This window comes from Podarcis liolepis, assembly GCF_965112155.1.
Source record: "Podarcis liolepis genome assembly, chromosome: 9".
NCBI lineage: Eukaryota > Metazoa > Chordata > Lepidosauria > Squamata > Lacertidae > Podarcis > Podarcis liolepis.
Genome location: NC_139564.1, coordinates 12951392 through 12963715, shown reverse-complemented (window position 1 = coordinate 12963715; position 12324 = coordinate 12951392). Strand labels below are relative to the sequence as shown.

Below are 12324 nucleotides of genomic sequence, written 5' to 3'. Positions count from 1 at the left end.
GTGACCGCAGTACATTGTTTATTGCTTTCATTTTATGGATCAGTGGTCTCATTAGATAGTAAAATCCATGTTCAATTGCTGTTATAGAGGTTGCTTTTAAAAGTCTGGAACGGATTAATCCATTTTGCATTACTTTCTGTGGGAAAGTGCACCTTGTTTTTAGAAATGCTTTGGTTTTGGAACGGACTTCCAGAACGGATTAAGTTTGAGAACCAAAGTGGCATCCTACTTCCCTTGGCCTTCCAAAGCCCACTTGTAAATGCCCTGGGTTGCACAAAGCCAGCATGGGCTAGATGCTGCAAATGAGAACAGCCAAAGCTAAATGCCTCACTGTCTGATGATAGTATTTGCTCTTCCACCCCCTGAGGTTGATTTTGGGTTCGCTAAGAAGATTGGAGCTGGACAAAAGACCTGGACATTTTGCGGGACTCCTGAGTACGTTGCCCCTGAAGTCATCCTGAATAAAGGACACGATTTCAGCGTGGACTTCTGGTCTCTTGGTATCCTAGTGTATGAGCTGCTGACAGGAAAGTAAGTGCCAAGTCAGTTACCTCAGGAATCACTGCTTCTATGAACTCTTTACACAAATAGGTTATTTGCTGTTGTTTTGCTTGGTTATTATATTATGGGGAGAGTCCATATTGTAGAGCCCACACTTTATAGCTGGGTTCGAGGAAGCTTTTTTTAAAAAATTGAGAGTTGCTTCTGTAGAAATAATTGGGGAGGGGGGCCTAAATGCCAGCAGTGGGCAGGGGTGATGCCATTTGTAGGTGGGGACAGAGCCAAAAGTGGGAGGGGCCAGTCCTTTTTTTCTCTTTCTGCCACCCTCTTTCTCTCTCCCATTTTCTTGAACCCCCTGCTTTCTGTCTTGCCCCCTGTCCTGGTGGGGGGGATGTAATGAGAGTGGTATGTACTGAGTTGAATAGGATCCAAACTGCAGCAGTCTGATTGGTCCTAGAACAATAGGATCCAAAATGCAGCAGTCTGATTGGTCCTAGAACAATAGGATTCAGAATGCAGCAGTCTGATTGGTCCTAGAACAATGCAGCAGTATGATTGGTTGGCAGGAACCACCCAATCATGCTCCAGATAGAAGTGAATCCACAACCTGATTAGCTTACAGTAGAATTCCGGAATTAGCCAATCATGTGCAGCCCATTGTGTAAATAATGTATATAAAGCAGATACTGTGAGGGGACTTCCATTCATTCCTCCTCACCACTATGAGCTGAATAAAGAGCATGAAATCACTTTGCGACTCTGAGTATATTTCAGAGAGGATGGGATCCAGTTGTCAGAGGACTGAAATCAGCCCTAAGGCCACCAATTGGCCACTCGCCAATTGGCTTCTTCTCCTTCATCTCCACATGGTGCTCTGCTACTTCCTCCATCTTCTTCCAACAAACCCCCTTGCCCAATCCCTTCTGTCTCAGTCACCGCTCACCGTAACCCTGGCAACCCCTGTTTGCCCAGACTCAAGGATCTCTCTTTGCACTTCTTAATAACTCCCCCCCTCACGCAATGCCCCGGTCGGGAACAGAAGCTTAGCCTGAATTTTTATACTAAATCCGACACCTATCTGCTCACCTCGATTCTCAAAACACTAGTTAAACCTCAGCACCCAGAAACCTAGGGGAAGGCAGGGCCCCCACGAATCCGTAATAATACGTTCATATTTCAGAATGATCTCTGTTTAAGGTTCAGTGTAGCCAAACTGTTAGGGGGTCTAGCTTTCTCCCTTCCTTCCTTCCTTCCTTCCTTCCTTCCTTCCTTCCTTCCTTCCTTCCTTCCTTCAGATTTGCATGGGCATAAAACAGGAAATAATATAGCTCAGTGGTAGAGCATCTGCTTTGCAAACAAGAACCCCCAGGTTCAATCCCCAGTATCTTCATTTAAAAGCACCAGGTAGCAGGTCATAGATTCATAGAATTGTAGAGAGTTGGAAGGGACTACAAGGGTCATCTAGTCCAACCCAGTAGAAGAGACCCTGGATTGCTGCTACCAGTCAAAGTAGACAATACTGGGCCTCTAGGACAATTAGTGAGACTTCCTATAAAACAGCTTTCTGCGAATTTTACCTGTACCTAAAATAGAATTTCTCTTTTGTCATTACTAACTCCTTTTTACTCGAGCATTTTTTTTCTTTTTCTTCTCTCCCCCCACCCCCCACGCCCAATGCATTTCTAAAAATTGTGACATTTACTCTAGTCCTCCATTTTCTGGGGTCGATCAAATGATGACCTACAATTTGATTCTGAAAGGCGTCGAAAGGCTGGATTTTCCCAGGATAATCACAAAGCGGCCTGAAGATTTGATTCGGCGGCTCTGCAGGTGAGGAGGGCAATTTTGTCGCGAAGGTGTGAAAAGAATACTTTAGCCGTGTTACATTCTGCCAGGCGCCCAAAAATCAAAGCTTGTTAAACTTAAGCCAAAACCTATCTTTTCTCTCTTTTGAAGCAAAAAAGATCCTGCTAAGATGTTCGGATGTTACTGAGGGTGTTTAGTTTTTGTTTTTTAAAAAATGCATTATTTGCTTAATGTTTACCAGGTGTGAGATACTTTATTATTTATTTTACAGGGCAATTCCATTCAAGTATTGCATGGAATTGCTTGATGTCCACTTTGGGCATTCTGAGTGGAGGTAGATATGCACAATCAAAGTCTATAGCCAGGCTGCCTATTTATGCTCAGGCAACTTTTGCCCAGACCCAAAGCCTCACTGGGGCCTGCTGTCTCCCCGACTCTTCTCTTCAGATTAGGCTGCACTTGTTTCTGTGTTAATCAGCTGCATTTTGGCTTCCCTGCTCACATTAAAATCTTCCTCGCAAGTTGCTAGGCAACCAACATAAAACCGAAGACGTGAACTGGAAGTTGCCGCCAATTCACCCCTTGAAGGCTGAGGTTCTGAGGCCTTTACCTTGTTTTCAGAGGCCTGCTTCTTGGGACTTTGGGATGGACACATCCCATTCTTGCAAGTCCATTGCACATGGAAGTAAAAAAAAAAAAAAAGGCAGGTGATTCAACGGCCTTGCTGAAGCTGAGCCAGCCCAGATCTTGGCTGTACCTAGATGGGAGACCACCTGGAGACAGGCATCTGTCACCAGAGAAAGAGACAGAAGACCAGGCAAACTGGAAGATCAAGGTTGCTGCAGAAGGACACATGGACCCTGATCCAGGACCTCTCTTCCAGGTCTTCTGTTTGCCCCACTTCAAGCAGACTGGATTCATTGACTCAGCACCTCAGTGTCCTGAAGGAACCCCCCATCTGTTCATGCTCTTAGCCTCCTGTCTTATAATTAACTACAAGCCTGCAGCGGTTTTAATATGGCACACGGCGTACAAGAAGCTTCTACTCTGCTATACCTTGAGTAGCAATGATCAGAGCATTGGTGCTGCACCCTTTGCAGTAAGGATGAGTCGTCGCCTTTGGCTTTTATCATTTCTTCTGTTGTGGGGGGGAAAATAGGGTTTAGTTTTTACAGCCTCGTCCCCCTCCCCTATCAAGAGAAAAGATATCCCTTTCATCTTGGTCAGAGATGAAACAGTGATGCTGTTATGTACTGAGTTTAATAGGATCCAAAATACAGCAGTCTGATTGGTCCTAGAACAATAGGAGTCAGAATGCAGCAGTCTGATTGGTCCTAGAACAATAGGATTCAGAATGCAGCAGCCTGATTGGTCCTAGAACAATAGGATCCAGAATGCAGCAGTCTGGTCCACAGGAGCGACCCAATCCAGCTCCAGGTGGAAGTGAATCCGCAACCTGATTGGCCTACAGGAGAATCCTGGAATTAGCCAATCACGTGGGGCCCATTGTGTAAATAATGTATATAAAGCAGACATTCTGGGAGAACTTCCATTCCTCCTCACCACTGTGAGCTGAATAAAGAGCATGAAATCCACTCTCGACTCAGAGTATATTTCAGAGGCAACAAAGAAAACAAGGCAAGCTGCTGATCTCTATTGATCTGTTTGCAAGTAGAGTCTCTCCATGCAAGGAGACGAGGGAGCCCAGAACAAAGGTGTGTGACAACTTTTAAAGACTTGTAGGAATTGCCCAATCCCTTAGCCCAGCAGTTCTCAACCTGTGGGTCCCCAGCATTTGGGGACCCACAGGTTGAGAAAGGGTGCATTAGCCAAAGACCACCCACAAGCATCATACAAGCATCACAGAAAGAGGCGGTCTACAACAGAAATTTGACAACAAAATAAACAAAATCCTTCCAGTAGCACCTTAGACACCAACTGAAAAATTGTGCATGCACACGAAAGCTCATACCAATAACAAACTTAGTTGGTCTCTAAGGTGCTACTGGAAGGATTTTTTTTATTTTGTTTCAACTACGGCAGACCAACACGGCTACCTACCTATAACTAGAAATTGTGAGAGTATGACTTGTCCTCTGTCTGTCAAGATCCCTGCTAATGTTTGCTGATTGCCTTTTCCTGGCCAGTCTGGGTCATTCTTTTGATACTGTGAATGCCATGACTCCATAATCCATTATCAACATTTGTTAAACCTGTTTCACACAGGGGAGGCTCGGGAAGAATTTCCTGCTATGTGGCTAGGGGAGTCTCAAGGCTGGCTAGGAATCAACATGGCCGCTTTGTTGCTCTCTGTACCCTTTCAGCTCAGGTTTTACTGGTAAAAGTGATCTTTCATCAAGGAATTGGCAGGTTCGTTGAGAAAACGGGACCAAATAGGCGCACCTGGAAACTTTGCCACTATTTAACTGAGCCATGCTGCAAAGGCCATTTTGCACCACCTGTAGGTTTTGACATTTTGTGGACGTGTGGTACGTGTAAATGCACTTATTCCCATACATTTATGATGACATGTCATTGATTTTTTCATAACTCTTCTCTATCTCTCACTTGAGAGAGAAGTCGCCAAGGGTTTCAAACCATGGGTAGGGAGCGCATGCATGCACTTGCAAATATAGGGAGCCCAACAAAATGAACATTACTAGAAATCAGCCCCACTTCCTGCGGACCAAGAGCATGTTATTTATAAGGTCATGCTGAAAGTTTCTCTGCCTTGATTTTAAATATAAAGCTGGTGCAAATGGAGGTTTTCTGGGGAAAACCCTTGGAAGTTTCAGATCTGTTTGCTAACAGGCAACTGAAGGGTACCAGGATGAGGAAGGCTGATTTAGGCATGCGCATATATATATATATATATATATATATATATATATATATATATGATCCAACCTGTTGAATTGCATTAGAACACAGAAGGTGATAGTATTATTAAATTACGAAGCTTTCAAATTATGGAGCGTTGACTTTGCTTTTGTTTTGTTTTGTTTATAGGCAAAATCCTACCGAGAGGTTAGGAAATCTGAAGAATGGTATCCATGATATTAAGAGGCATAGGTAAGGAAAGGAACGGCGGGGTTCCTTGCAAACCAGGGTGTGATGTGATGATGTTTCCTTCCAAGACAGATGCGCCTCTCATCTTATAACCACTGAAGCCTGCTTCACTGATATTCTTGTTCTGAACCTTCCTTCCTCAGGTGGCTGAACGGTTTTAACTGGGAAGGACTCAAGGCAAGGAAGTTAACGTCTCCTTTAAAAAGAGAGGTACTGAGAATGTCATACTATGTGACATTAAACGCTTGTCATTTGACCATTTGCACAAGGGTGAAGTCTTGTTTGCGTCAAAAGGGCCAAGCAGGGATTCAAACTCTGGTCTCACAGAACCTCTCTTCCATGTTGACAGTGCTTGATTTCATTTGGGCAGGATCAGTGAATAGTTGCAATGAGTGCCATTGCCTGGCATGATGCTATCCCAGCATGCTTTGGGAATGTGGCTAGGAAGTCATTCAAAGCCTATGTGCCTTAAATACCAGTGGGGTTGGACTAGGTGATGATGATGATAATTGTAATAATTTTATTATTTGCACCCCACACATCTGACGGGATTGCCCCAGCCACTCTGGGCAGCTCCTAGCATATAAAGAAACATAATCAAACATTAAAAACTTCCCTATACAGGGCTGCCTTCAGATGCCTTCTAAAGATTGCATAGCTCCTTATTTCCTTGACATCTGGTGGGAGGGCGTTCCACAGGGCGGGTGCCACTACCGAGAAGGCCCTCTGCCTAGTTCCCTGTAACCTCACTTCTCGCAATGGGAGAACTGGCAGAAGGCCCTCGGAGCTGGATCTCAGCTGATAATTATGATTCTGTAACTGCTTTTTGCCTGGTGTGTCCCTTAAGATTTTCTTTACACATGTTTCTTTTGCAGCTTTCTGGTCCAATGGATTACAGCTACTTCGACCGATACCCTCCTGAACAGGGAACCCCACCAGATGAGCTTTCAGGCTGGGATAAAGACTTCTAAGAGGAGAAAAGAAGAAGCAGGCTTATAGATCAACAAATTTGAGCATCCACAGATTGTTTGTAGTAGTCATGTAACGCAATTATTAGGAGCCCAACCCAGCTGCATTCAGATCAAGGAGACTTCTGCATTTAGTGTGAGCAGGATACAGACGCCGACACCCCCCCTTTTAACTTCCTTTGCAACTTCGCAGCATGATGGGTTATGCCTTGTCCTTTGAAGGAAGGGGCAGTGGCAGTGGAAAGAAGCATCACTCCTTGTTTAATTACAAACAGAATTTCTTCATCTCTCGTAGAGATGTGCATCACAGTGGTATCTCAGAAGTCAACCGGAATCCGTTCCGGAAGTCCGTTCGACTTCCAAAGCTCCTGCAGCCAATCAGAAGTCACGTCGGACGTTCGGGTTCCAAAGAACGTTCTCAAACCAGAACAGTCACTTCTGGGTTTGCGGCGTTCAGGAGCAAAAACGTTCGACTTGCAAGGTGTTTGGGTTCCAAGATATGACTGTATTGGCAACCATGAGCCCTCAGTATGAGGAATGGAAAGATGCAGGAGAGCAGAGCAGCATTCTGAATGGCTTCGTGGAGGTGGCCTATTCTGGTCATCTCCCAGGGTAAACAAAATCCACACTTAAAAGTAGCTTTTTAAATATCCCGCTCATGTTGTGATGTACATAAGCCCCACATGAAGCACTCAGGAGCCAAGCTGTATTTTAAGTAGGGCTTTATTCCAGTTGCAGTCTTGCATCAGCATAATGCAGTCTTCTTAACATCCAGGAATTGGCATACACAGGTGGGATTACTGCATACGCATATGCACCATACATATGCATTCCTACAGAAAAATGCTATTAATATCAGTGCAGAGAGGAGCTAAAAGGATTGTGCAATATTGTTACAAGATGGCCAACTTACACTTTCAACAAGAAAGGCAATTATTGCAGAACAATTACGTTCAGTATGGTAGACTTTCCCCAAAATAACTGTTCTCTGTGTGTGGGGATATATATATATATATATATATATATATATATATATATATATATATATATAGCTTGATTTAGCAGAGATTTCAGCATATATTTCTGAAGTCAATTCCTGTGCATTATTGGTGCTTCACAACATATTGAAAAACCATGAAGAAAAACATATTGAAAAACCAAAGAGCTGGAATTGGCTGCAGCTCCTCGCTTAGTATATGCCTAGTGCGGAAACTTGTTTTCACTGCCCTTAGGTTTTGATCTTTCCTAATATTTTTGTCGGTCTGCCTGGGGCAGGTGGTAACTGGAAACCAACAGGCCCCTAGAGGATCACATCTTACCCACTTGGACAAAAAGCATTATTCCTTTCTTGACTGGCCATGTTTTAACAGAGAGAGATTTTTAAAAGCATAGGTCCTGTTTCTATTTTGTAGAAAATGTTTAGTCTTCCAGTCTAATTGAAAAAACAAGTTGAATTAGAAATAGAAATCAAAGACCTTTTTGTTTCTTCCATTGTGGAGCAGTGGCTTGATGGCAAAAATGCAGAGAGCGACAAAGGAAGCTGTCATATTTCACATCAGGCCATCTAGTTCAGTGTTGTCAGCACTGGCTGGCAACAGCTCTCCAGTGTGGTCTTTCCCAGTCCTATCAGCAGATGCCAGAAAATGAACTTGGGCAGATAAAGCATGTGCTCTGGCCTTTCCAAGATCTAAAGCCAGAGGTTCATGAAGGAGATATTTACATGACCCAGTTTAGGGACTGCAGGTGTAGCCTTATTAGACTTTACCGATTGGTGGGCTCTGCGTTGCTCCCGGACGGGAGGAAGGAAGTCAAATGACACCAAGGGTTGGTTCAGAGAAAGAGTTCTTTTATTCTGCTCTCCAGATAGCAGAAGGCACTTGCGTGGTCAGTCCACAGCAAGTCCAAAGAAATGAGAGATTACATGCAGTATATATATCCTCCAGGCACCCTCTCCCCTCTTCCCCAGGAATCCAGCCACGTCAGCTTGTACACGCAGGTTGACATCACAGATGTTCCTGCTCCAACACTCTTAACCATAAAAGGGCATTCCTTCCTATACTTCTGACCATAAAAGGATATCCCTCCTGTACTTCTGACCATAAAAGGATCTTCCTGTTCCTACTCTTATCTTGGAGCAAGAGGTCACCATCTCCAAGAACACCCTCTGGCGCTGTTCCCAGACTAGGTCTGTGCGTCTTTTCTGGTCAGGATATAAGATAAGACACAGACGTGTCTTCCCTGTTCTACTGGTACAGTCAAGGCCATCCTTGCCATCACAAACTGATAAAGGAGAGGGCTCTTGTTTATACAGCTGGGTTTCAGCTCAAGAGCTCAAGTTAAAGCATTTTAGCTAAGGAAAAATAGGGATTTTGGTGCAGTTTCAAACTGCCTGCACAGTCAGTTTTGGGTTTGGGAAACCCATTCCTTCACAGGGACTTCTGAAGTTCAACCCCACAGACTGACAGCAGAACAGCAAAGGGGTTGTGTGTTTTTTTCCTGTGACCCTGTATCTCTGGAAGGGGTGATAACCAGGGATCCTACAAGGGTGGCATGATGAAGTCTTGTTGGAGGACACAGCCAGCTTGAGGATTCGCTACTGCCACCTTGTGACAATGGCTGCGTAGGAAGGCAGTGGCCTGCTTTCTAAACCCACCTCAGGGAGATGGCGCCATAGCATTTGACCACCTGGTGTGATAATGAACTTGGGGGAAGTCGGCACAAATCAAAGTTCCCACTTGCTTTTGAATCTTACGAGCAGCGGCTGTCAATAACATTATTTGTTGAAAAAAATTGGTGCAACACAGCAGGACCGTAAGCAGCGGAAAAGGTGCCACTCGGATCGTTGTCAGATCATATAATTCACACATTCAAGGCCCAGTACCACCAGTTAAAAGAGGGCTCCTGGCAAGGCTGGGGAAGATTTGTGCCTGGGATTTGGGGGAGCTGTTGCCAGGCAAAGGAGACTTTCCTGGGCGAGGTGGTCCGTCTCCGCATAAGGCAGCTGCAGAAATAATAATAATAATAATTTATTTATTTATACCCTGCCCATCTGGCTGGGTTCCCCCAGCCACTCTGGGCGGCTTCCAACAAAATATTAAAATATAATAGTCCTTCAGATATTGAAAGCTTCCCTAAACAGGGCTGCCTTCAGATGTCTCCTAAACGTCTGGTAGTTTTTTCCCCTTTGACATCTGGTGGGAGGGTGTTCCACAGGGTGGGTGCCACTACTGAGAAGGCCCTCTGCCTGGTTCCCTGTAACTTGGCTTCTCACAGTGAGGGAACCGCCAGAAGGCCCTTGGCACCGGACCTCAATGTCCGGGCAGAACAATGGGGGTGGATATGCTCCTTCAGGTATACTGGACTGAGGCCGTTTAAGGCTTTAAAGGTCAGCAGCAACACTTTGAATTGTGCTTGGAAACATCCTGGGAGCCAATGTAGATCTTTCAAGACTAGTGTTATGTGGTCTCGGCAGCCGTTCCCAGTCACCAGTCTGGCTGCCACATTCTGGATTAGTTGTAGTTTCCGGGTCAGCTTCAAAGGTAGCCCCATGTAGAGCGCATTGCCGTAGTCCAAGCGAGAGATAACCAGAGCATGCACCACTCTGGCGAGACAGTCTGCGGGCAGGTAGGGTCTCAGCCTGCGTACCAGATGGAGCTGATAAACAGCTGCCCTGGACACAGAATTGACCTGTGCCTCCATGGACAGCTGCGAGTCCAAAATGACTCCCAGGCTGCGCACCTGGTCCTGCAGTGGCACAGTTACCCCATTCAGGACCAGGGAGTCCTCCACACCCACCCGCCTCCTGTCCCCCAGAAACAGTACTTCTGTTTTGTCAGGATTCAAGGCAGAGATGGAAAATGTATTGGGCCTTTGGCTGTTATTGAACCACAATTCCCATCAGCCCTAGTTAGCACACCCAATGCTCAAGGGTAATGGGAGTTGTAGCCCTTGTAGTGTCGGGGGGGGGGGGCACCTGGTGACTCATCCCTGATCCTATAGAAAACACTCAAGTGCTTGCTGGTACCAGTTAGTAATACCAAAGACTGTGCGGTGTCTCCAAGATCTGTGTCTTCTTTAGTGCACATCATCTATATTTTTGTGCCCCGTTTTTAGAAGGCATCAAAAATGTAAAGGCTGTAAAACTTTTTTTAAAAAGAGAAAATAGATGGGTTGTTTTTTTCCAGTTTATTTGTATATATGCCCAGTTTTCATATATGCCTATTTTTTAAACGAGAAAGTATATGTTGGTTTTATTACACAAGAGTGCTGCTGGTATGTACACACAGGGAGAGAAATGCCTTTGTCCTTTTTAAACCGGCTGTAAAATGCATTGTGTGCACAAATAAATCTATTACACGGCACCTTCAACATGCTCTGTTTGTGTTTTCCAACACCCTCCTTCATGGCTGGCCAGAATGAGGTCTTCATTGCATTGGTATTGCAATGTATTGCAATGTATTGACATCAGTGGAGTCTTTACTTGGGAGTAAATGCAATCTGTTTAGGACTGTGGATGGAAGACATTTATTTCGAGAAACAATTATTTGGGGATTCCTTCTCCTTCTCCTTCTCCTTCTCCTTCTCCTTCTCCTTCTCCTTCTCCTTCTCCTTCTCCTTCTCCTTCTTCAAGCCAGATTCCTAACTGGAAATAGCTTATCCACAAGGGTTTTCCTCTTGGTTAAGGAGAACAAAGGAGATGATCGGTTGGGTTCTATAACAGTGCTCTTTACGGTCCAAAAGTAACACCTAGAATTGCATTGGGAAGTGGGTTGAAAGCCAATACGAACTCTGTATGGAGCGCAGGTGTAACTTGTTCCCAGTGGTGAAAACACCAGGCAGATGGAAAGTAGTTTTGCGCAGGAAATTTTGAGGGTAATTCAGATGCTGGCTTTGCCGCAAAAGGGCTAATTGCTTTGCCAACTGAATGCAGGCAGTAAATGCAAAACCCACTGGTGTAGCCGTGGTCCCATCTTCAATTGCCAGATGCAGAGACCAAAGCATCTAGAAAACCCATGGAGAAGTCCCAAAGCCCATTTACTAGCCTATATTCTTTTATAAGGTGACAAAATGCAATCCTGCTCTTTAAAGGCCAGACATCTGCTCCGTGTTTCTCTAAAGTCAAGTGACATTTTCTTGGTCGTGTTATTGCCTGCAACTCCAGGCAAAAGCCGCGGCGGGGAGCAAACAGCTTCCAGAGTTAGGGCCTTTTTGCTGTTGCTGTTACAAAGAAGGTGCCAGCATGGGTTGAAAATGTGGGTGTGGGAAGCTGTGCCACTTAATCACTCATCACTTCACTAATTATATCCCCAAGGCCCATGGCACCCTTGGGCAGCTGCCAGGAGCCAGGAAACCTGGCAAGGTTTGCCATGCCCACTACTTTTAAGCAATTTTTTCCCCAGCACGCCACCTCAAAAAGGATATTGGGAGAGGTTAAGGAAAGGACAACCAAATTCATCACGGGGGTGGAACAACTATGAAGAAAGGTTGCAGCATTTGGGACATCTTAGTTCAGAGAAAAGGCGAGGAAGAGGCGAGGTGATAGAAGGGCATAGAATTATTCATACACAAAGTGGATAAAGTTTTCCTCCCTCCCTCCCAATGCCTGAACTCGTGGTCAACTGAGTGTTGGAAAATACAGGACAGATATAAAGCAGTACTTTTCCACATAGGGCACAATTAAACTATGGAACTTGCTTCTAACCAGGGGTGCCAACTTGAATAAAATATTTGGGCATTGCTCATTTACTTTGGTAAAAAGGTAAAAGTAAAGGGACCCCTGACCATTAGGTCTAGTCGCAGCCGACTCTGGGGTTGCGGTGCTCATCTCGCTTTATTGACTGAGCTTCCGGGTCATTGGCGTACAGCTTCCGGGTCATGTGGCCAGCATGACTAAGCCGCTTCTGGCGAACCAGAGCAGCGTACGGAAACGCCGTTTACCTTCCCGCCGGAGTGGTACCTATTTATCTACTTGCACTTTGAC

The 12324-nt window shown here is 45.1% G+C and overlaps 1 protein-coding gene across 1 annotated transcript in view; it reads left to right on the top strand.

Moving 5' to 3' along the window:
• The window catches only part of PRKG2 (protein kinase cGMP-dependent 2), a 72594-nt gene extending 61882 nt beyond the window's left edge, over positions 1 to 10712 (top strand). The window contains exons 15-19 of the mRNA XM_083458703.1: positions 368 to 531; positions 2209 to 2331; positions 5317 to 5379; positions 5520 to 5586; positions 6252 to 10712. Of these exons, the coding sequence (XP_083314829.1) occupies positions 368 to 531; positions 2209 to 2331; positions 5317 to 5379; positions 5520 to 5586; positions 6252 to 6347 (513 nt within the window). The 3' untranslated portion in view covers positions 6348 to 10712. The remainder of the gene's footprint in view (positions 1 to 367; positions 532 to 2208; positions 2332 to 5316; positions 5380 to 5519; positions 5587 to 6251) is intronic.
• Positions 10713 to 12324: the final 1612 nt, after the last annotated feature.